Consider the following 24,704-nt stretch of genomic DNA (forward strand, 5'->3'; position numbering starts at 1 on the left):
CAAGGAAATGAAAAACTGTAGTCCATTTATTTTTTTTGTTGTTGTTTTTGTTTTTTTGCGGTGCTGGGTATCGAACCCAGGGCCTTGTACTTGCGAGGCGAGCACTCTACCAACTGAGCTATCTCCCCAGCCCAGTAGTCCATTTGGGTACAACGAATCAAAATGCATTCTGCTGTCATGTGTAACTAAATAGAATAAAAATAAAAATAAATAAAAGTTATACAAGAGATTACAATTTGACCAGGGTGCAATTTATATGTAGCTTTGGGGCAAAATCACCCATCTTCTACTCATGTATACATCCTGTACTGAGGTATACATCTGGGTGAGTATAAAAATTATAGTTTAGACTGAATGCCGTGATACACACCTATAATCCTAGTGACTCAGGAGGCGAGGCAGGAGAATCACAAGTTCAAGGCCGGCTTTGGCAACTTAGTGAGGCCCTAAGGAACTTAGTGAGATCTTGTCTCGAAAAATAAAAAAGGCAGGGGAAATAACTCAGTAGTAAAGTGCCCCTGGATTCCATCCCTAATACTACCCCCAAAAAAATTACAGTTTCAAACCTTCAAAGGAATGGAGTCAGGACCTGCACACACTGGCTTCCTTGAGGTGAAAAGCTATACAGATATGTGAAGTCCAGAAACTGCTGACCTCCTTTCCAGGCTCTTGGAAACCCACTGGCGACTTGTCTTTTAGGTGCCTAACACTTTTATTACCTGGTCAAAGGACCAGCTTAAAGAGGTCTTTGATGGGACAGTCAAATCCAGTCCATTGTATATACTAGCACACAGTAAAGGCAGAGGCGTTTCCACATAGCAAACCACAGTCCTGGAGCCTAAAGTCCCAATTCCTAAACCCAATACAGATTTTAAAGTGTTACTTTTTTCAGAGACAATGAAGCCTTACCAAATTCAGTTCACCCATTTCATTTCATATATGCGTTATTTGCAAAATTATACCCATGTATTAATAATTTTATATTATTAATTATATATAATTAATTATTAATTTCATTAATAATTTTCCTCTAATGTATAAACTATGCTCTTAAAGGTACCAAAATGTTGAGGATGTAGCTCAGTGGTAGGTCACTTGCTTTGCATGTATGAGGCCTGGTTTTAACCCCAGCACTGGAGGAAAAAAAAAAAAAGTACTAAGATTGTGGAAACAACCCTGGACTTCAAGTCAGGAGGTCTGGAGCCCTCCATCAACTCTGCTGACAACTGGTCTTCTGACTTGAACAAAATCTGTCTGAAATAAATAAAAGCACTCTCTTGTCCTGTATCACAGGGAACTGTCATCAGAACCTGCTCAGAGAATGAACAGGAATGAGTTCTGAAAAGGATATAAAAAAAAAAAAAGAAAAAGAAAAAATTACAGTACTGGGGATTGAACCCAGTGGCAATCTATCACTGAACTATGTCCTCAGTCTCCCCCCATCCCCTTTTTTTTTTGTCTTGCTAAATTGCCAAGACTGGACTTGAACTTTTAATGTCCCTGCCTCAGCCTCTCAAGTAGCTGGGATTACAGGAATGCACCACCATATGCAGTTCAGTAGTAAGAGGTAAATACAATCAGGAGACACTTTTCTAAAAAACATATCTCTCTTCTAATTTATTTTTGACTAGAAAGGGTGTGATTTGGATGACACATCATGTGCACTGTGATTCTTCAAAGGGCATTAAAGAATATATCAAGGGGTGGAGTAGGGGGGCAATACACCAATGATCAAAATTAGAAAAAACTTAGCCAGGCATGGTGGTGCATGCCTGTAATCCCAGTGACTTGGGAAGCTAAGGCAAGAGATCGCAAGTTTGAGGACAGCCTCAGTAACTAAGTGAGGACCTAAGCAATTTGGTGAGGCCCTGTTTCAAAGAAAAAGTAAAAAGAGATGTAGTTAGGTTCAATCCCCAGTACCTTGGGAAAAAAAAAAAACTACTTAGACAATAATCCACTGCACATTAAACTTGAGTGACTAACATGGAGCAAAACACAATAATTCCAAAACCAGTCAAACTAGCATTCTTAGGACCTTGGTCATTTGGGGTCAAAATTCGGCAGGGTCTGCCTGGCATTCAAACAAAAAGTATATTCTTACAGCAGAGATAAAAAGATCTATCCACAGAGCTCTTCCTCTTTACTTCTCCCCACCTACTTCCTTTTCTTCCAAAGGAGAAGGGCTCTCATTTACCCACTGGTTTGCCACATCCTGCCTCTGAGCTACTTCTTAGGAGCTGCCTGGGCTATTCTGAGAGGAGTTTTAACTCTTTCAGGGTCTCAGATCACAAATGTATTTATAATGTCCATACCTACCATAGCCACTTACAATGTAATAACTAGACAACTAGACTCTCTGTGACTAGATAACACTCCCAACTTCCTTTGGGCCAGACAATATAGTAAGCACCTAGATGATAACCCAAGAAAGTGTCACATCCCTAGGGGCTCCAACAAGCCCAGCCTTGCTTAATCAGTCAAAAAAAAAAAAAAAAAAAAAAAAAGATTCAAGAATAGTTATCAGTGGCTGGAGGTATACCTCAGTGTTCCATCTCTTGCCCAGTAAGCACAAGGCCATAGGTTCAATTCCAGTACCACACCCACGAAAAGTTAACAGTGTAGTTTGATGATAAAGCACACATTTAGCATATGTGAGGCCCTGGGATCAATCTCTACTATTAAAAAAGAAGTATCAAGAAACTCAAAGTACATAAATATTGTTTTTAACATCAGTGAAACTCAATTGTACAAAGCGTCAGTCCCACATAAGGTCTGTGCACTAACACTTTCCATGTTTACTGAGGCCTATGCCTATATATGCCAGGCCTGGGTTAGAGAGGTGGCATCAAGACTGAACTCTAGACGCTCACAACGTAGGTGGTAAAACAGAACAGGGGTGCATAAAGATCACCACATACACCTCCTCACAAGTGACTCTTCTCCTGAGTAGTTCATGTACGATCCCACTGGAGCTTTTCTAGTGGAGACCACAGTCATACCAATATCTGACTTCAACCTTCAAGAAGAGGTAGGCTCCCAAACACTGGCGATAAACATGAAGGAGAAACCCCAAATGAAACGTCAACAGTCATGGGTAAAATTATTTTGCGCACTTTCTATGATTTAGGTGTCATGCTAAGGACCTTGTAAGTGTGTGTGTGGTGCTGGGGACTGAACCCAGGGCCGTGTGCTTGTGAGGCAAGCACTCTACTAACTTAGCTATATCCCCAGCCCAATGCTAAGGACTTCTATTAACCCTCTAAACAATTCTGTGATTTACTTTCTGCACCCCCATATTTATTAGTGAGAAAACTAGGCATCAGTGAGGTTAAGCAACCAATTCAACCAACACAACTGTTTAGGAGGGTAGTGCCAAGATTCCAACCTCAGCTGTCTGCCTCCGGGGATCACTCCTAAGACACAAAGACAGAAGAGTAGGGATGGGGGCCACATACACACATGACTGATCATGGTATTTGAAGCAAAGCAGGTCAAAAATTAGCATCTCTTTTTCCCCTCAATTAGAAGACTTGAGACCTTTTAAGATTTTTCTAAAATCAATAAATGTGTAAACAATGACCCTTTACTACACCACTTACTCTGTGCAGCTGGGCACGGTGGCACACACCTGTGATCCCAGTGACTCAGGAGGCTAAGGCAAGACGACTGCAAATTCAAGGATAGACTCAGCAACTTAGCAAGACGCTGTCTCAAAAAATAAAAGTGGCTCAGGGTACGGTTTAGTGGTAGATTCCCTGGGTTCCATCCACAGTACTGCCAAAAAAAAAAAAAAAAAAGATACTGTGTGCAGATGAGAATCATGATCTTCAACTGAGTTACAACTTGGCTACCTGCTACACAGAATATGGTACAGGTTGATTAGGTCAGTCTGGCTGGCTAGGCACATGTCCCTCCCTAAAGTTGCCGCTTAGGCACAAAGCACACCCACCCCAGACAGGAGAGGACCAGAAGACTAGTCAATGGCACATCAGTGGCTGAGCTCCCAAAGCTCCCAAGTTCAGTAGCAGGAGAAAGTAGAACACTGAAGCTTCCATAACAGATAAGAAAGAGTTTCAAGTTCCAGAAATGGACCTATGGTTACATTTTAAAATCTTCAGCAGGCTGGACACCTGCCTTTGGGTTATACATCTGTCAACTGTATTTGAAACATTAAAATCTGATGATTTTTAGAGTCAAAAGGTATATTAGTATTATTCTAGATTAACTGCTAAGAGAAAACAAATGTTTCTCTACCTCCAAATACACTTATCCTTTGTTTGCCTGGTTTTTTTTTTTTTTTTCCTCCTAAAGATTTAAATCCTACCAGTCAAACCCGCTCATGGTTAACCCTTTGGGTACATTTCGCTGTTCAAAAATATGTCAAGACTTTAATGATCGTTATCAAAGATGTCAAGAGAAAACGTAAGGGCTAAAAGGAAATTAATTCATCCTGTGCTGGGGGCTCTTAAGAATGAGCAACATTTATTGATTTAAACTGAACATAGCATAAACTCTCCTCTAGTCCTAACAGAAGCAAGGGACAATCGGTGGAGCAGGGCAGAAATAAAAAGCCCTGGATCTCATTCAGATCTTAACTGACATTACCCTGGGCTCACCACCCAGTCTCAGTGGCCTCAATCCCTTCCTGTGTACATAAAAGGAGGAGGCTGAACTATTATGATCATTTCCATCTCTAGCATTTTAAGGACAGGTGGCTATGCTCAGGGAAGAAGGAATTAAAAGGGAAAAGGATGATTAATCTAATTCTATCCTAGGCCCAGAAATAGCCTGGCTTAGCACAGCATTCACCTTATCAGCCTTGATTTATTAGGTGGTGGGAGGACTGGTGGGTGGGAATCACAGCCACCTACAGCAAAATTAAGCTCTGTTCCCAAATGAGTTCTGCTGAAGTGTGATTTATCCAGAGTGTTAAACAACTTACCAGCAGTATAAAACCATGTTACCAAAATTGTGTTATTGCACAAACTTCACTTTTACCCAAATGTGATTTGCAGGGAGGATACAGAGCTCAGAATTCTGTGTCTGTGGCCATCTGTCCTATCTCAGTCCCCAGAGAGGCAGTGAAGGGGAGTGTGAAAAGCCACCAGGTGCCATGCAAATTCAGCAACCATTGTCACATATCCATCAAGGGGCACAACAAGGGGCTGGGAATAAGCAAGAAGCTCAACATGCAAGAGGCTCACAGAAACTTCCAAGTCTTCCAAACGTTCTCTGAGTCTTCCTCCAAGCCAGGCACAGGGCTGACAGAATACCACAAAATTGATGTCACCACCAATACATGCTTCCCAAGTTTCCCCTCTGGGCTAGGAAGAAACCATTGGCTGAAGAGGTAGACCCTTAGCTGCCTGTGTGACATGCATAACCTTCAACAAGAAATTCTGTTTTCTCATTTATCAAGCAGAGATAACCCATCCCCCATGCCTCAGGGGGTTGAGTGAGGCAATAAATGGATGTAAAAACAATAAAGAGGGCTGGAGATGTAGCTCAGTGGTAGAGCACTTGCCCAGCACATGTGAGGTCCTGAGTTCAATTCTTAGCATCCAAGGGGGTGGGGGGATACAATAAAGAGTTCTCAAATGTGACGTGACCCTCCTGTGACTAGTTACTATGAAAATAACTGACCACCGATGAAGTCAAAGTCAGAGTTCACTGGGACTAACAGAGCCTTGTCTTTTGAAGAAGGATGTCCTCAGGTCTCCATCCTCACACCATCTCAAGGCTTGTTTAGTCACCAATGAAACTGTTCCAAGGGCTGGGGAGATAGCTCAGTTGGTAGAGTGCTTGCTTTGTAAGCACAAGGCCCTGGGTTCGATCCCCAGCACCCAAAAAAAAAAAAAAGAAACTGTTCCAAATCAGATTCCAAGTGATACAGTCTGGATCTACAACGTTCCCCAAAGGCCTATGTGTTAAAAGCGGGATCCCTAGCTCAGAGCTACCAGGAAGTGGTAGAACCTCTAAGAGGTGGAGAGGTATTCAGGTCATTGCAGGGAATGAACCCCAGTCCCCTCCTTCTCTCTCTTTGGCTTTCTGGTCATGAAGTGAGCAGTTTTATTCCACTATGTGCTGTCATCATACTATGCTGCCTTGGCACAGGACTAAAACAAGAGGGCCAATCCATCATGGCCTGAAACCTCCTCAACTCTGAGCCAGGATAATCTTTTCTCTTCACAAGTTGATTATCTCGGGTATTTGTGTTAGTGATAGAAAGCTAACACATCAGGGAACAGTTATGCACTGGAGTTAAGGAAGAATAAGGCTCGGCTTCCCCGAGTGCAGTCCAACTGGACAGAGTTACACAAGCTGAAGCACGACGGGACATGTAGAGAGCACTCTGGAGGGTGGAGCTGCCAACCCCTGCCTGGAGTGGGAGCGATTTACAGAAGAGGTGACCTACCAACTAAACTTGGGCCCTAAATCAGAATTTCAACATACACTGAGCATAGAGAAGGGAATTTCCAGAAGACACAAAGCAGAGGTCTGGGCCCATGGGGGAAGATGTCTAGATGAACCATGAGCTGATCCCCAACTGGCTTCAGCCACAGGAAGGGACTGTTACCTTCCAGTTATGCCACCAAAGGTCAGTGACTCTTCTTTCCTCACTGTGCCCTCTCCCCCAGGCACGTGCATGCACACAAAGCCCAGGAAATCCTCCTTAAACTCTTGAAGAAAGATGGGTTTCCTGGTAGTGCTCATTACGCAGATGGCTGACCCAGAGAAGCTGGGAGGAGTCTATATTAGGATGTACTATGCAGCAGTTGTTTCCGAGGCACCTTTTGAAGACTCCTGTTTCACTGAAAATAATTCTTTTGCTTCCTGCATATCCTAAAAAATTGCAAGTATGCCCGGTTGTCTCTATGCTCAGTCTGTGTGGATGAAGAAAGCTACAGAGGCCTGTCATTGAAGTGCTTTGAGAGGTGAAAATTTTCTCTCCTTCTCACCTGATAGAGAGTAAAGCACCCTGGGCTGGGGATGTAATCCTGCCTGTTACCCATGAAAAGCAGTTTACATACATGGAGTGTCTATGATCCTCTCTGCTAGATAAGTGTTATTATGCCCATTTTACAGTTATGGAAACAGACTTAAGGATGTGAAAACTTTCATGAGACCATAACGATAATAAAAGGCAGCATCACTTAATGTGCCAGGGATCGGGCCTGGGGCTCAGGGCTCCAAAGTCTTTCTGCTGGGCTACATGGCCCTCAAGCTGTGTTACTCAAAAGTCACAAATGTGAAATAGTACTGCTATGTGACACAACCAACTTCCCGTAATCCTTATTTGTAGTCCTGGATTCTTTCTCTGCTAACAGAAAGAATTGCAACAGAACATTTCTAAGACTCCTCTCAACAATAAAATTTATTCTACCTACTATCTACTTAGAACTTGAAAGTGTGCCGAGTGGTGACCAACATAATCCTGTGGAACTCATACACACCCTGAAAGTAGAAAGCCATTACCAACATTCCCAATTTGCAGAGAAGAAACCAAGGCACAAAATGGTCAAATGGCAAGTCAGTTGTACCATGAAAGGAGCTCAGATCTCATACTTTTACTCTACATAAGGCACTGTCATTCCAAAGTACTGTGTCCTGAAAATTCTGAAGCTTGAAGACTTTCAGACTCCTCTGAAAAAGGAGTTAGTCTCTGGATTCAAATGAACTACTTGGGGAGAAGGAAATCTCATTTGCATTCCAACTGGCAAGCTAGGCCTTTCAAGACTGCCACTACTCCTAACTAACCCTCTGAGTGGTGAACAGTCCTTTCCAGACCATTCTGCAGTTGAACCTACTGCCTCCAAACTCTCAGAGGCCTATTTCCAACCTTCTAGAAATTAGACCCAACTCTACAGAACAACACAGAGTCCTCTGGATGCTCAACACCCCCCTCAACCACCATGTGATCTGGCAGTTAGAAAGACCAGATGTCAGAGCTCCTAAGGATTTCTTCCAGCTGTTCCCACCATCTTTAAAGTCCTTTCTGTTGCTGCTGTCTTTGTGCTCTCAGGGAAGACAGGCACTTTTCTGGATACTCTGCCATCATTCCAATTTTCCCATTTTTAACTCTCTAACATACTCATGCATATGATTTTAACATTTAAGAAGAAACACAAAACTTTACTTTCTCAGTTTCTGAATGATAACTTTCTAAATCCTGTGTTAGTTATACTGCAATCAAACATCACATTTAGGCTTCCTAAAAATATTACCCCAGTACAATGCCTCCTTTTTGTTCCCACATGCCCATCCCCCAAGCGTGCACACATGTACTTTAAACTGTCATTTAGACATTGGAGGGTATAATTTAAATGTCTTTAATTGCATCTACTACAAGGACATTTGCACGATTCTTCACTTTGCTTCAGAGTTATGACCTAAACTGAAGCTTTTACTGAATTCCAAGACTAAATAGATGCACGGAGAGCAAACATCAACAATATAATTTAGACGAGAATTTTAAATGCATTATGCTTCTCCAAAACATCTGCATTCATTTTCCCCATTTTCAGCAAAGTCCTTTTAATCCACCTTGCAGCCCAGGCCTGGTACTAAGTATCTGTTCAATGGATGTTAACCCATCTTAATCTTAACATATAAATTAGAAATCCATTGTAATTTTGGTCATAATCTAAATGTATTTGACCCTAACACAAATACCATTTGAATCAACAGCAAATAATGGGCAGCTGCTCATATTCAAAGTATACATACCTCTGTCATCTGAACTGTTTTGAAGTTGGTCTTGTTTGGAAGACAAATGGTTAGCAGCTGCAAGTTCAATAACAAAGTGGTAGGAAGGCAGAGAGGAACCAGAGGGAATCCAAGTGCCACTTCATATATTAAGCATGGAACTTCTTTCCAACAAACATCTTTCATTTCCTTGGGGAAACTAATCCGGACATGCCCTTTGAACTTGGGAAAACAAAGGGCTGTGCTTTAAGAGAAAGAATCTAGTTTAAAGGATGAGCAAAGCTTAGAGAGCAGGAAGTCTCTCCTTTTAAACATCTCCATTCTATTATTTTTATTTTTAAGGGAGAGTGTGGGACATGGGAAAATCCACCAGGCTATCAGTCCAAAGACCTGGATTAATGAAATGGACAATGCTGAATAGGTTACTTCCTTCCATTGTCCCTCATTTTCTCCTTTGCAAGACAGAGGCAAAATTTAACTAATTAATTAAAGGAGCAAGATTAAGACCAGCACTGATAGAACTTTCTGCAAAGACAGAAATGGTCAAACCTGTACTGTTCAATACAGCAGCCACCAACCACATGGGGCCAGTGAACCCTTAAAATGTGGCTAATGCAGTTTAGAAATTGATTTTAAAACTTTATTTAATTTTAATTAATTTAAGTATAAATAGCCACATATAAGTAGTGGTTACAGTTTTGGAAAGTACAGCTCTATAAAAACCTCTAACATTTTATATAGTATAAGAAGGGCCACAGGGAAAAAGCATGGGACAGACCTCAGTTCTAAACTTCACTCCACTACTTACTAATTGTGCAATCTTGAGAAATTACTTAACTTCCCTGAGCTTCATTTCCCTTATTTGTACAATAGCATGCTATGAACTTTTTGTAGAATTTTAATGCAAACTTGAGACCATGGATGTAAAGAAATCAGAAAGGCCTTCAATAAATGGTAGCTATTTTTCCAGTTATGTTCTTTAGGAATAAAAGTGTCCCATCTTCCAACTTCATCCCACTGTTGCTTCCTGCATTCAGATCCATTTTTATTACCTCACAGATTGAAAGCTGTAAGTCCTACACATGCAGCCTTGTCTATCAAGAAAGCAACTTGCTCAGGAATTGTTCCAGGTCCTCAGCTGTGGGCAAGCCTCTAATTACCCATGTCCTCTGAGCCCCCGGAACCAGTGATTTCCGCTTACCCTGTATCCCTTCCACCTCAAATAGTCATGCAGGAATTTACAAACTCTTCCCCATGACTGCATATCAAGCTGAAACTTTGTTTAGTGCAACCAAAAAAACCTGTTAGTGGTTTCTGGTATTTTCCTCACAAACTCTGTCCTTGACTGCCCATAATCAAAATGGTATGTTTTCTTTTCTATTTAGAAATGCTTTTTTTTTTTTTTTATTGTTTAGTGATTTAGAACAGTCAGAAATAGAAATGCAACTAGTTACATTTATGGCTAAGCCAGCATTAATTCAGTTACCAAAATAAAACAAGGCAAAAGAGACTATTAGAAGAAATGCTTCAATAAAATAATAAAAGGCTGCAATCTACAACTAAATTAGTATTAGATGTATCTAATATAAGTATAATATAATGTTAATATGATATGATTAAGAGTGTAGCCCAAGACATTCTGCTGGTCTTTCCTTTAGTGAATGGAATCTTTCCTTGGCTCCAATGACCAAGTTTTCTCAGGGTACTCAATGAGCACCAAAGATAAGCAGGATAAAATTTCTATTATACTAATAATTACTGGAATGTTAAGTGGTTCTCTTCTTCCTGTTTCTCCACCATTCCACAAACCCTTAGAGGAAGAGAGGAGGTGAAAGACAGGCTGGCAATTTGGTAGGATTTCAATCCGGATTTGAGTAAACCATTACACAAAAGGTTTACAGTAAGCTTGGAATTCTTGTTAACTTCGAGACCACATCCAGCAAGGACTTTTTTGAAGGACTGTTTAACAAAGGATAATGCAAAAGCTAAGAGGGCAAATAATTTTGACTCTAGACTCTCAAGTAAGGTGAAGTTCTACTGTGTGTCTGTGTGTGTGTGTGTGTGTGTGTGTGTGTGTGTGTGTGTGTTTGGGCTGGGGATCAAACCCAAGGCCTCAAGTGATCTAATTTTTTTAAACTAACCTGATATCAGTTACAACTCAATTAAAAAAAAAAAAAAACAGTTAAGTTAAATCCAGACAAGTCTATGAAGACAACGATGATTGGCTAATTAGTCATGTTCTCCCTACAGTTCTCCAGATTTCAAGATTTAACCTGACTTGCAGGGGAAGTAGCGCACACTTGTAATTCTGGTGACTCTGGAGGCTAAGGCAGGAGGATGGGAAGTTCAAGGCCAGCCTCAGCAACTTAGTAAGGCCCTTAGCAACTTAGCAATACACTGCTAGGGATGTGGCTTAGTGGTAAAGCACCCCTGGGTTCAATCCCCAATAACAGAAAAAAGATTTAACCTGTCTCTGAAACCCAGGTGGGTTAATCACTCAGTTGTTCCACTTTCTATGAAAAGCAAATGCACTTAAGAGCATTTGAGATTCTGAACCCTTCTTGCTAGCAAGTTAAACTCAAAATAGGTCAATTCCAGAAAGGCATTCATTTCAAGGGGACTTTCGTCTGTGGTTATTTTGAAAACCACTGCTTTTAAAACTGACATTATGAAGCTTAAAAATAGGCCCTCCTACTAAGGATCAAGGACTAAAATACCCTTTCCTTCCCCCATTTCCTTTTTCTCTTTTCCCTCAACTACCTAGAGAGTAGGGATACAGAGGGGTAACTTTTCCAGAGTTTGATTATTACTTGAAAACAAAACAAGAAGACTTTTATTTATTTATTTATTTATTTATTTATTTATTTTTAAAGAATGCTGGCTAAAGTAACCAAAATTCATTACTGGGGAGACTGAAAATTTTCAAACCATTAAGTGTTTAAAATGAAAACAGGTAATATATACACCATAAGAAAATGAGTTGGGTAAAAGTTCAACCACCTCCTTTCACTACAGCAGTATGAACTCTAACAAGTTCCTTACCCTCCCTGACTCTGGTTTCCTCATCTCTCAAATGAAGGCAGACGGCTAAGGTCCCATTCCGCCCTAATGGGTACTTTGTCTACAAAGATGGGCAACTGTTTCCTATTTTCATGGCTCCTTGGAAAGAACATAAAAATCCCTGGCCCAGAAGGTCTTTATGAAATCTCATTATACTTTAGTGTTCCTGAGACACAAGAACTGTTCCTGAGAACAACACAAGATGAGACTGTTGAAAGGAAAAAGTTATGTTTTGCAGATGATAATAGTAAATTGAGAAATGCACATATTTTCAACCAAAAAACATGATGATATAAGTGAACTTAAACTATGGGATATGAAGAAGTCATACAATGCAAAACTTAGTCAAGATTAATACAAATAAAAAATGTTCAATCACAACAGTATCAAAGTGTTAAGTACTTAAAGCCAGGCGTGGTGGCACATGCCTATAATCTCAGTGACTCTGGCGGCAAAGGAAGAAGATCACAAGTTAGAGGTCAGTATTCAGCAACTTAACAATATCCCGTCTCAAAAAAAAAAAAAAAAAAAAAAAAAAAGGTGTGTAGCATAGTGGTAGAGTGCCAACAATCCCCAGCACCAAAAGTAAATAAATACATAAGATGTTAAGTACTTGAAATACTTATTCAGAACACAAAAGAATTGTTTGGAAGAAACTATCACAACAAAATAGAATAGAGGAAGACATTAATAAATGGAAAGATATCCCATGAAAATTTTTATCTTTTTTAACCCTACCAATTTTTTTTTTAAAATCAACTATCAAAATTATACAGTAGCATGTGTCAGTGATCAGCTACCTGGGAGCCTGAAGCAGGAAGATCAAAAGTTCAAGGCCAGCCTGGGCAACTCAGTGAGACCCTGTCTCAAAATAAAATTTTAAAAAGGGCTGGGGGTGGTGGTGACTGGGGTCGTGGCTCAGTGGTAAAGCACTTGCCTAGCATATGTGAGGCACTGGGTTTGATTATCAGCACCACATAAAAATGAATAAATAGGGGCTGGGGTTGTGGCTCAGTGGTAGAGTGGTTGCCTAGCATGTGTGATGCCCTGGGTTCGATCCTCAGCACCACAAAAATAAATAAATAAAATAAAGGTATTCTGTCCACTTAAAAAAAAAAAAGGGGGGCGTAGCTTAGTAGTATAGCATTTACCTAGCATGTGGAAGGCCCTGAGTTCAAGCCCCAGTACTACAAAAGAAAAAGAAAAGCCACAGAATGGATTTAAAAAAAAAAAAAAAACTTTAGAAATTAAAACACCATAAAGATCAAGTAAAAGTAAACCTGAAAAGAGAACAGATGGGCAACTAAATTATATTTAATATATTCCAATTACAATATGGAACCCATTTTGGAGAAAAATTAACTTAAACCTATACCTCACACCAAACACATTAATTTTACATGGGACAAAGAGTTGACTAAAAAAGGACAAAAATTAAAAGGAAGTCACAACCTCCAGCTAGTTGTGAAGAGGTGACAGATGTCTAAATGCTAATGAAATGTAGGATATTCCATACAAAGGACATGCTTTTGAAGATTAAAAAAATATTTTCTTAATATAACATTAAACACAATGGGACAATGCAGTAACCATACAAATTATAAAACTTTAGACTACAAAGCACATTGAAAATGGTCAGAGGGAAGAAAAGTTTGCCTTTGACTTATCAAAATGTTCAGCCTTCTACCACAGAACAGCTCCAACCTACCTCTCCAGCTTCATCTTTCGCAACCTGCACCGATGCACCCCTCGCACTGAACTACTCCCGCACACATCCCAAGCTTTCCCATTTGTGTGAAGCTGCTCATCATGCAGGCTCTTCCTGCCACGCCCCCTTCCCCATTCCCATAGAAATCCTAGCCATCCTCCAAGACCCAGTTCAAATGTCATCTCCACCATGAAGGCTCTCCTAATCTCCCTGCTGGATGGTATTCTCCCTCTGAATGAGTTTCAACAGTGCTTTCTTTGTACCTCCTCTTTTGGGGCACTTTTCTTCCTCTGCAGCCATTTGTTCCCTTTCCTGGTGCCCCTGTGATAGCCTTCCTTCCCATATTAGATTTTAAGATCTTTGGAAGCAGAGATACTCTTACTCATCTCTGAGTCACCTACCGGCAGCTCCCGGCATAGTGGCTTACATTCAGTAAGCATTTAATAAATATTTCAGTTTAAACTGAAATGATGAAATACAGAAAATAATCCCATTTCAAAAATAAAACTAACAATTAAAGGCAAGCAAAATGGTTTTAAAAGAGGACTTATAGCACCTATTAAACTATCCAAAACACTAACCTTAAAAAAAAAGTCCTCAGTGCAGGCCATATAGCCCACCTGGTAGAGTGCCTGCCTCTCGTGCTGGAGGCCCGGGTTCCAGTCCCCAGCACTGTGGGATTGTGGGAAAAAAACAGTCCTGAGGCTTGAGGAAACAGTTGAAATATACATTATGAATTGGTTCAACCAGGCTTGGTGGTGTACAACTATAATCCCAGTCACTCGGAGGCTGAAGCAGAAGGATCTCAAGTTTGGGGCCAGACTGGGCAATTTAGCAAGACCCCGTCTCAAATTAAAAATAAAAAGGGCTGAGTGCAGCTCAGTGGTAGAGCACCCCTAGGTTCAATTCTCAGTGCCACACACTCACAAAAAGTTTAACCTATTTTTCGGAACAGATTCTATTCATATGTGACAACAGTGGTAGCACAATTCACTGCCTCTGATTAGTGAATTCATCTGTAAGTAAAATAAAACAAATTGATTCAAAAACATAAAAATATTGTCAACTAATAAAAATCTGGAAATTACCTACAATACCAATAAAAAGTCATCTGCTTAGCCGACCAAAAGGACAAGTATAAGGATTATGCCCAAGTGTTAAAAAAAAATGGGGGGGGGGGGGTCATCAAGTGATCTTAACTACCTAAATAAAAATGAATATTGTGGAATAATCAAAAGTTAAACTACAGTCAGGAGTGGTGGCGTATACCTGTAGTCCCAGCCTCTGGGGAGGCTGAGGCAGGAGGATTGAGAGTTCAAAGCCAGCCTCAGCAATGGTGAAGCGCTAAGCAACTCAGTGAGACCCTGTCTCTAAATAAAATACAAAATAAGGGGATGTGGCTCAGTGATCAAGTGCCCCTGAGTTCAATCCCCAGAACACCCCTCCCAAAAAAAGTTAAAGAATATAATTTCTTTAAAAGTCATTTACACAACCAAAATTTCTAGAATTGTACTTAAGACAACTTTTCAAAGAAGTGAGGAGGGTAGAGGTCACTGTACCCTTTTCTACTTTTTCTTTGGCACCCTGTAACCTCTTCTTAACCTGACTCCCTTTCTGACATCAAAGCAGGATGCCCCTGGGAGCTACACAGAGCAATCTGAGGCAGGATCAGCATTTTCAGCAGTTGTTTCTACACTAGGATTCAGGGAACACCTGCTGTTTTAAAACAAAATGCCATTCATCCTGGGAAGAGTTAAATTAGCAAACAGGTATGTGAGCCTCTAAATAGCTCTCTGGGGATTTTGGGAAACAAAACCAGGGCACAGGACATGAAGGAAAAATACAAATCAAGTAGCAGTAAGAAACCACTGCAAAACTGGCAGTTTGGAGAAGGGAACAAACAGAAACAAAACTGGGACCCTAAGCTTTCTTCTCAGACCCCCCTCTTCCTCTTCCCAGCCTGTGGGTTCTCTGGGCTCATTTTCATACGTCAAAAAGATTCACCACTTCTTGACCTGTACTTCATGTGAATGTGGTAGAAATAACTACCATATATAAAGAGGAAAGGTAACAAGGAGGTTTTGCTGTTTTATTAAAACTTTTTTTTTTTAATCTTTTTTTAAGATGGGGGCTCTCACTATGTTGCCATCTGGTCTCAAACTCAGGGGTTCGAGCATGCCTCAGCCTCCTGAGCAGCTGGGACTACAGGTGTGCACTGCCATGCCAGGCTTGGTTTTCCCAAATAGACCCAGGGGTTCAAAGAGGTATCCTCCCTAATAATTAAGGGAAAAAAAGACACATAAGGTACACTTAGTAAGTAAGCAATTATATGAGGTAATGTAATAAGTGCAAAAATGTGTGATTCACTAAAATGTCTGATATTTATGGGCTGGGCACAATGGAGTTCACCTATAATCCCAGTGACTTGGGAGGCTGAGGCAAGAGGATCACAAGAACCAGGTCAGCCTCAGCAATTTAGTGAAACTCTGTTTGAAAATGAAAAAATAAAATGGACTGGGGTTGTAGCCTGATGATGAAGTGGTTCAATTCCCAGTACCAAAAAGGAAGAAGGTAGATATACATATGTAATTCCCCAGCAACTCTGGAAGCTGAGACGGAAGTATCTTGAGTTCAAGGCCAGTCTTGAATTAAAAGACTATCTCAAAATTAAAAAAAAAAAAGAAAAAAAAATGGGGTTGGGGTCAAGACTCAGTGGTAGAGTACCTCTAGGTTCAATCACCAGCACTACAAAAGAAGGAAGGTTACATCCATGGGAGATGTGCTTTATGCTAGATCTTGAGAGACAGTTTGCATATATTTATTCATGCCAAATCTTGAAAGATGGGTAGCATTCATTTATCCCAGGCATCATGCTAGATGCTAGGGAAACAGCAAAGTACAATCATGGTCCCTGCTCTCAAATAAGCTTAAATTGTCAGGCACAGCTATGTAATCTCAGCAACTCCTGAGGCCATGGCCAGCAGAAGGATCACAAGTTCAAGGCCAGCCTCAGCTCTTTAGGAAGAACCCAAACAACTAGTGAGACCCTGTCTCAAAATTAAAAGAAAGAAAAAGGACTGGGGATGTACCTCAGTGGTAAAGCACCCCCAGGTTCAATCCCCAGTACCCCCCCCAAAAAAAAACTGCTGAAGTGTGATGACAAATACAAAGCAAAAATAAAATCATGCAAAAGAGATGGGGATGGGGTTAAGTAGTAGAGCACATCCTTAGCATGTGCAAGTCCCTGGGTTTGATCCCCAGCACCACCAACAAAATTAAAAAAATAAATAAATAAAAACACTGGAGTGGGGATATAGCTCAGTGGTAGAGGGCTTGCCTAGCATGCATGAGGCCCTGGGTTCAATCACTAGCACTACAAAATTTAAAAAATTTTAAAAAGGGGGCTGGGGAGATAGCGCAGTGAGTAAAGTGCTTGCCTTGCAAGCACAAAGCCATGGGTTTGATTCCCAGCACCACACACAAAAATAATAATAATAATAAAATTTAAAAAAAAATTTTTTTAAGTCATTCAGTAACATGAAGCAGAGTGTTCCAAACAAAAAAAACATGAGGAAAACCAGATGGAGGTAAGCACTGTGCTGGGCAGTAAAGGGATCACTTGGTGTCACTTAGCAAGGATCACAGTAGGTGAGTTGAAAAACTGAGGAAAATCAAACTGGATAGTAAGGCAGGGCCAACAGTTATTCTAATGTCATCTTTCAGAGGAGCATTGATAAGAAAGAGTGGAATTTTGTGTTTATGTTCAAACAAGAGCCCCACACATCTCCTTGCCATGGCTAAGTCTTCTTTATGAATCTCTTTTCCACTTCTGTATCTGCCATGACAGCAGGGACATTCTTTCCAACACAGAAACTGACAGGCATTACTTTTCACCTGAAGTAATTATTACCTCTGAGAGCCAAAAGAAGCATCCACATTCAAAACTACAAAATCAGTGTAAATCCACTTCGAAAGCTCCTAGTTATCCTGGTGCACATCTCAGAAAAGGTAATGAGAACTACCCCCCCCCCCCGCGAAAAAAAGCACATCCACCTATCTCAATCTTTCTGTTCCCTTCCTCAAGGGCCTTCACACACTAACAGATGTGTGTTCCTCACAAACGTGGCAGAATTACTGATGCTGTGAACTATGCTTTGAACGCAATAATTAAGTTTGAGTGTTCCAAGATTACAAATAGTTCCAAATTCAAAATCATAGATGCCACCAAGGCCAAGCAACGAGCCCTCCTAAGTTTATTCAGCATCTTGAGGCCTTCAAAGCACATTTACATATGCTATCTTCCTCTTCACAGTACTCTTTTCCAGGCAGAAACTGTCCAATCACTTAACCAGGTATCTATCATGTCCCTACTATGTGCCAAATACTGTTGTACATGCTGAGGGAGGAAGGAAGCAAAGCCTCAACCATAATGAAGTCCTCATAACAGGGGTAGGGGTGGATAAATACATACATGCTATGCAACATCAGGGCTGGAATACAGAGAAAAGGGACAATGGAAGAAAATGAAGGAACTGACACAAAAGGCCTTGTAGGACAACATGGTACATTCTTATCATCCCCATTTACAGATAAGGAAACTAAGAATCAGAAAGTACAAAGGACGGGGCTGGGGATATAGCTCAGTTGGTAGAGTGCTTGCCTTGCAAGCACAAGGCCCTGGGTTCAATCCCCAGCACTGCAAAAAAACAACAACAACAACAAAAAAAAAAAGTACAAAGGACTTGTGTTTGGAAAAAAGAAAAGGTAAGGGTCCTGCCTCACTACTAAAATGTCTGCTCAGGGCTCAGGCTTTTCCTCAGGGAGATTAAAAGTGTTGATTTTTATTTGTTTTGCAGTGTTGGGGATCAAACCCAGGACCCTGAGAATCCTGTGCAAGCACTCTACCCGGGTTACATCCCCAGCCCTCAAAGAGTTGTTTTAAAGAGTTAAGAATGTGCTTTAGGCATGCACAAGGTCCTAGGTTCAATCCCCAGCACCACCATCACAAAAAAAAAAAAAAAAAAAAAAAAAAAAGAATGTGCCTTAGGCTGAGGATGCAGCTCAGCAGCAGAGCCCCTCCTTAGCCCGCACAAGGCCCTGGGTTCAATGCCCAGCTCCAAAAACAAACTGTGCCTCACCTTGGAAGAAGAGGCAAGGTACCCTAAGACCCAGTAATCCCAATTTTAAGTACATTCCATAATGAACTCTTACAAGGATCCAAAAGGATCTGTGTTTAAGGAAGGTCAAGGAAGCACTGTTTAAGGCAGCAAGTGGTTGGAAACGAAAATGCCTCAGTCTCACTCCAGGGGAAGAAATAAGTAAATGTGGTACGTGCCCATGATTGCCTGCTCTGCAACCAACAGAATAATGACCTAGACACACACACACAGCATCATGAACAGAGCTCAAAAACATGGGATTTGAGTCAGGCACAGTGGCACATGCATGTAATCCCAGAGACTCAGGAAGCTGAGGCAGAAGAATCTCAAACTCAAAGTCAACCATGATCACTTAGTGAGACCCTGTCTTAAACTAAAAAATAAAAAGGGCTGGTACAGCACAACTGGGTTCAATCCCCAGTACTGTAAAAACACAAAACAAACACAAGGCATTTAGTCAAAAAAATAGAAATAAAATTTGGGGAATGGTTAGTGGTCATTGAGCCAGGTTCAAATACTCCCTGCCTCCTTCCAAGAAGGTCCTTGCCTACTTTGAAGGTCAGCATGGTCAAGTAATTTGCTCTGGCCAATGAAATGGACCAAGAGTGACATGTGCCACTACTGGACAAAAACTTTAAGAATCTGAATAGGGCTCACAAAATTTCCTTCCCACCAAGCACATTTCAGAGATAGTGCCTTCGTCATCCTGGGTCCCATCTACAGAGCCCTTCACTGACCTGAAAGTGTGTTCAATTACTGAGGTTTTGTGGTTGGTTGGAACTTCAACATAACACAGTCTATATTGTCTGATGCAGATTTATAGGACAACAATATTTAGAACCCTAAGTACAGAAAAACACAAAACAATACTCTCTACTTTCCAAGGGCAAAAAAAACCAAACAGGTGGAATATAAAGCCATAACGTAATATATAGAAAATGCAACCAAGCAAATAGGTAGAATTACAAAGTCATAGATTAAACATCCTGAAGTAGGCAAGTGGGTGCCTATGGGGAAAAAAGGAAATGGGAAGAAGGATGAGAGAAAAGAGGAAAATAAAAGGAAAAATCAAAGGGCATGAAAAGATTATTAAACACATTGCACAAATATTAGAAATTTTGTTCACTCATTGATTCGTTCAATAAACATGCCTATCTTTCATGTGCCAGGTACTATTTTAGGAGCTACATAGAGTAGTGAATCAAAGAAGGGCCGCTCTATGCTTAGAAGTTTATGGTGTATGAAAAAGATGGATATTAAAAATCCCTAGTTAAAACATTAGACAATAATTAAGCCTCTAAAAAATCAGGTGACAAAAAAGAGGGATATATTTTAGAAGAGGTAGACTGTGAGCAACTCTGAGGAAATGACATTTTGATATTTATGCAGGAGTGACAACTGCTTCCTCTCCAGCAAGGAAAGAGGGAGGGATGGTTCATTTCAGGAAATGGGAAGAGCATGTGCAAAGGCCAGGAGGGAGCACATACTTTCTCATGGAGGAAGTGAAAGAGGACCAGTGTACACAAAGACAGGAGGGGCAGGAAATGTGGTTAGAGAGATTAGGGGCAGGGGTGGGGGTCCTAGCAGGCAGCTTACTCAGGGTCTCATAGTCCAATATAAGGAGTATGAATTTTATTTTGTGATGAACCCAGAAAAACATTTTTTAAACAGAGGGAAAAAATGATCTTATTTCTAATTTATTGCATTTAACACTTCAGATCCTAGCAGTATGCTCACATATTTTTACAGAATTTGCAAAAGAAGGATGTTTGGGTTCTTTTTGAGGAGCTCCAAAACCTGCATAAAATTCAGTTTCCATAGTACCTGGCTTCATCTCTGAATGGGGTAAAGCAATCTTGACATTTTGTTACCAAGGGTTCTTCATTTGCAATCAATTTTTTTCCTTCTTTAATTCACATTGAAAATTTTCAAGTTGTGCCACGGCCTAACACAGAAACCATGAGCACAACAGACTTCTTTCTGTTGGCAACCCAAGAGAGGGGAAGTTTTGCCTGAGAAACACTCTCAGAGGGGAAAGGTACAGAAGTACACAGCTTTCCCCCTCTTTAATGCTACGAAATAGGGGGGACGGTTCCTGTTTGTCTCAGGCAGCCTACACAAGGATGCCTCCTATTGTAACAACAGTGAGTCATGGAGGTAATGCAGATGGCATGGAAAACTAACCTAGGAAGGGTTGTTTGTACAGAAACACCTTCACATACAGATCTACCACCATGAATGGAAATTACCTGCCAGTGTCCTTTAGTCTTCTCAACACCAGTAATAAAGGCATCATTTTTTAAAGGTTTACTACATACGAGTTCATTTAATCTTCACAACTATCTTAAGTAGGTTCTATCATTAGCCCCATTAGAACAGATGAAAAAAACAAACCTAAGCCTCAGAGAGACTAAGACATTTGTCCCAGGTCATAAAATCACCACAAGTAACAGAGTCAGTCTTCAAACCCAATCTGACTCCAGAGTCCAACCTCGTAACCACTATTTAGAACCTCCCAGTCTCACACAATTTTTTCTCCTCCCAACTTCAAGGTAGTTTTTTTTTTTCCTATCCTCTTTGTACTATTTCCTTTTCATGTAATTTCTTCCCCTTGCAAGAATACAGATGTGGCAACAAAATGATAACAGGTACTTCCACTCAATGTCCACCTCGAAATCAAACAGGAAAAGAACGATCAGTTCCCCAGAATCCAATGAGTCAAAACTTATCCTGAGCTGGGTGTGGTGTACATACACATAATCCCAGTAACTCAGGAGCTAAGGCCAAAGGATGGTTAAATTCAAGGTCATCCTGGCAACTTAGGGAGAACCTATCTTGAAATAAAAAATAAAAAGGGCTGGGGATGCAGTTCAGTGGTAGATTGCCTCTGGGTTCAATCCTCTCCTAAAAAACAAAATCTGTCCTGAAAACAGTGAGGATTACTGAGGAATCTCCTGCCCTGCGGGCTTTCTGTTTTTGTAATATTTTTTTTTTAGTTGTCAATGAATCTTTTATTTTATTTATATGTGGTGCTGGGTATTGAACCCAGGGCCTCGCCAGGCAAGCACTCTACCACTGAGACACAACTCCAATCCCTTTCTGTCTGTTTAAAGGCACAAAATACCATGCACTAAAACTGAAGGAGAGTTTCCAATGCAATCCACCCACATGCACAAGTCAGTGTCATGTAAAACAGCAACTCCAGTACTGAAGGAGCCGTAAGGGGGTCCATTGATTGGGAGTATGTCTGAAAAACCCAGCTGAGCTCACACAAATCCACCACCTATTGCTCTTAAGACCATTACAGGTAAGGACAGAGTCATCAAGTCAACAGGTCCCTTCTAAGGAGAGGAAGGGAGGTTACAGAAATCATCAAAGGGTAGAAGGTCCATACCTACTTTATTCATCAGCAAAGATACAGGTAAAAGATTAAGAACCTTATTTTTTCTGGTTATTTCTCCAGCTAGATAGGCATCTCTCCCTCACATGGTCTTGTTCTTTACTCAGGCCCCAAGAGTTGAGAAAACTCAGAAATCCCCATGAAACAGCCCCCAAGAAGTAAGTGAGCCACACTGGAAACTGCAGCTGAGCATCTTGCATGTGGTTTCCAGGGTCATGGTGTTCACGTCAGTTCAGAGCTCACGTTGTCAAGTAAGGAAAGACAGGGGAGTCACTGGCTAGAGGATGGTTTATTTAATGAAAGGTCAGATAAAGAAGAAAACGGCTTCCTTTTAGCAAGACAGTTCCCAGGAAGAAGGCCAGAGGCTGGGAGTCCCCAGAGTCAGCAAGGGAAAAGTCAGAGAGAAGTCTGTGTACACACGCCCCCGCTGACCATGCGGCCCACCCGCTACAAGGACCCACAGGTGTCAGGCACGAAGGTAAGGATGGGGAAGCAGATCCCAACTCAATACTCCATACTCTAAGCCGGTCTCAAAGGTACAGATGAGATCTTAATTTTTTCCAAGACATTTGCCTCCTCGTCCCGTTACAGGCCAGAATCCCAGAGGATCACATTTAGAAAACAGCTGGGGGTAGCGAGGGGCGATGCAGAGCTTTCATTTTCTTGAGAGAAGACTGGTCAGTGACCAAGACGACTGAAAAGGGGGAAAGTCGCGACTCGCTAGGTCCACTCACTGGTCTGAGTCAGGCGCACAATCAGTGCTTAGTCACCGATACCTCGGTGGCGGGGAGTTCCTCGCCCCCTTCCAGTCCGAGCCCTACGTGACCAACCCGAGCAGAGCCCGGGGCGCAGTGCACACTCGACTGGCGCTCGAGCGCCCCGGCGGGGCCTCCCCAGCCCGGCCCCCGCGCTCGCCGCCCACCCCGGACTTACTCCGCGGAGCTGGTCCCGTTAACCGCAGAGCCGTCGGGGGCCGGGTTCAGCTGGATGGGCGTCGGCTTCTTTTTAGGCATTTTGTACCGGGGAAGGAGCTTCCAACTCCGAGAGGAGGGTGGCCCCTCTCGCTTCCTCCCTCTGCGCTACCCGGCGCCCGCTGCGCGGGAGCAAGTCGGAGCCTCCGGCCCCGGGACTGACTTCGGGGGGCGCTCCCTGAGCGGTCCCGCTAGTGCCTAGGGGCCAGCGGCGGTCTCAGGGGACCCCCACCGCACCCTCCCGGGTTTCCGCGCACAAGAAGCTGAAGGGCTGCCCCACCGGCGCGGAGCGGGTTGCGTGCGCTCGGCAACCTGGGATTCCCTCCTTCTGTTTCAATAAACGGATCCCTCAGGCTCGGGAATCCCCGCCGTGCAGGCAGCAGAACCTTGCTCCAGCCCCGGCCCGGGAAAGTGCAGCCGCCACCGCGTTCCTAAGAGCTCCGCGCAGCCGTCCCTGGGAGGGACTGGAGGGCGGGGGAGGGGCGGGGAAGGGGGAAGCCTCGCCCCCACCGGGGCTGCGGCGCTGTCTTCACCCCCAATTGGCTCCGCCCCAGTGCCTCGTCGACAGCCAATGGGAGCAAATAACGACGGCAGATGACGCGGAAATACGTCACAGTGGGGCGCGGTGCGCCGGCCTGGGAGCTGGGCCCGCGCGGGCTCCTCGGCGCCCTCTGGTGCCTGGAGGCACCAGATGGACCCACTGGAAAGGGGAGGTTTAATGTCCGGCTTCTGCTTCCAGCTGTGAGGTGAGCTCCTCCTCAAAGAGCCTGGAGAGCCTCTCCTTCCTCGGGCCGAGTTATGTTGATGGAGACGAAATTACAAAATAAGGAAAAGAACCTATTCTCTTGTCAAGAGAGGCGACGTAGGAAAATAGAAAACTTATGGAGACAATTCCTTGCGCCCAACTAGCGTGTGTGTGTGGTTTTCCCTGTTGTAATACTACCAACAAGAGTGTAGAAAGATGGGTACGCACTGCTGATGAGACAGTAAATCAATGCAACCTTTTTTGAGAGATTAATAATTTTTAAAGCCTGAAAAACCCTCTTTCAGGCCGGGACTTGGGAGGCTGAGGTAGGAGGATTGAAAGTTCCAGGCTAGCCTCTGCAACTTAGCAAACCCTGTCTCAAAATTTAAAAAATAGGGACTGGGGTTGTGGGTTGTAGACGCACTCACCTAGCATGTGTGAGGCACTGGGTTCGACCCTCAGCACCACATAAAATAAAGAAATAAAATAAAGGCATTGTGTTCAATTACAACTAAAATATAAAGATATTTTAAAAATAAAAGCCCGACGTAAAGGTGCACGCCTCTAATCGCAACAACTCAGGAAGCTAGAGAAATAAGATCGCAAGTTTGAGCCAGTCTGGTAAACTTAATGAGAACCTGTCTCAAAAAAAAAAAAAAAAAAAAAAAAAAAAAAGGTGGCGGGGAGGCTGGAGATATAACTCAGTGGTAGTGCAGTCCTGGGTTGGTTCAATCCCTAGTATGGAAGGGCGTAGTGAAGGAGGGGACATTAGGTGCAGATCCAAGTAAGGGTGCGCACCTGGTGGTGTGCACCAGGTGTCAGCCACCTAGCAGGTAAGAAGGCTGTAGAAGGTGAAGAGGGCTTGTTTGTTTAGGGAAGCCGCCCTACTCCGGATATATCTAGCCCTAGAGTCCAAATGGGGAGAGCAAAGTAATCAACTGGGGAGGCCTGGCAG

The 24,704-nt window shown here is 42.3% G+C and overlaps 1 protein-coding gene across 1 annotated transcript in view; it reads right to left on the reverse strand.

The window, feature by feature from the left end:
• Map2k1 (mitogen-activated protein kinase kinase 1) overlaps positions 1-23,495 on the reverse strand; it is a 76,984-nt gene extending 53,489 nt beyond the window's left edge. Inside the window, exon 1 of the mRNA XM_047541960.1 lies at positions 22,967-23,495. Coding sequence (XP_047397916.1) covers positions 22,967-23,046 — 80 coding nt within the window. The 5' untranslated portion in view covers positions 23,047-23,495. The remainder of the gene's footprint in view (positions 1-22,966) is intronic.
• Between the last annotated feature and the right edge of the window lie 1,209 nt (positions 23,496-24,704).

This window comes from Sciurus carolinensis, chromosome 2 (assembly GCF_902686445.1).
Source record: "Sciurus carolinensis chromosome 2, mSciCar1.2, whole genome shotgun sequence".
NCBI lineage: Eukaryota > Metazoa > Chordata > Mammalia > Rodentia > Sciuridae > Sciurus > Sciurus carolinensis.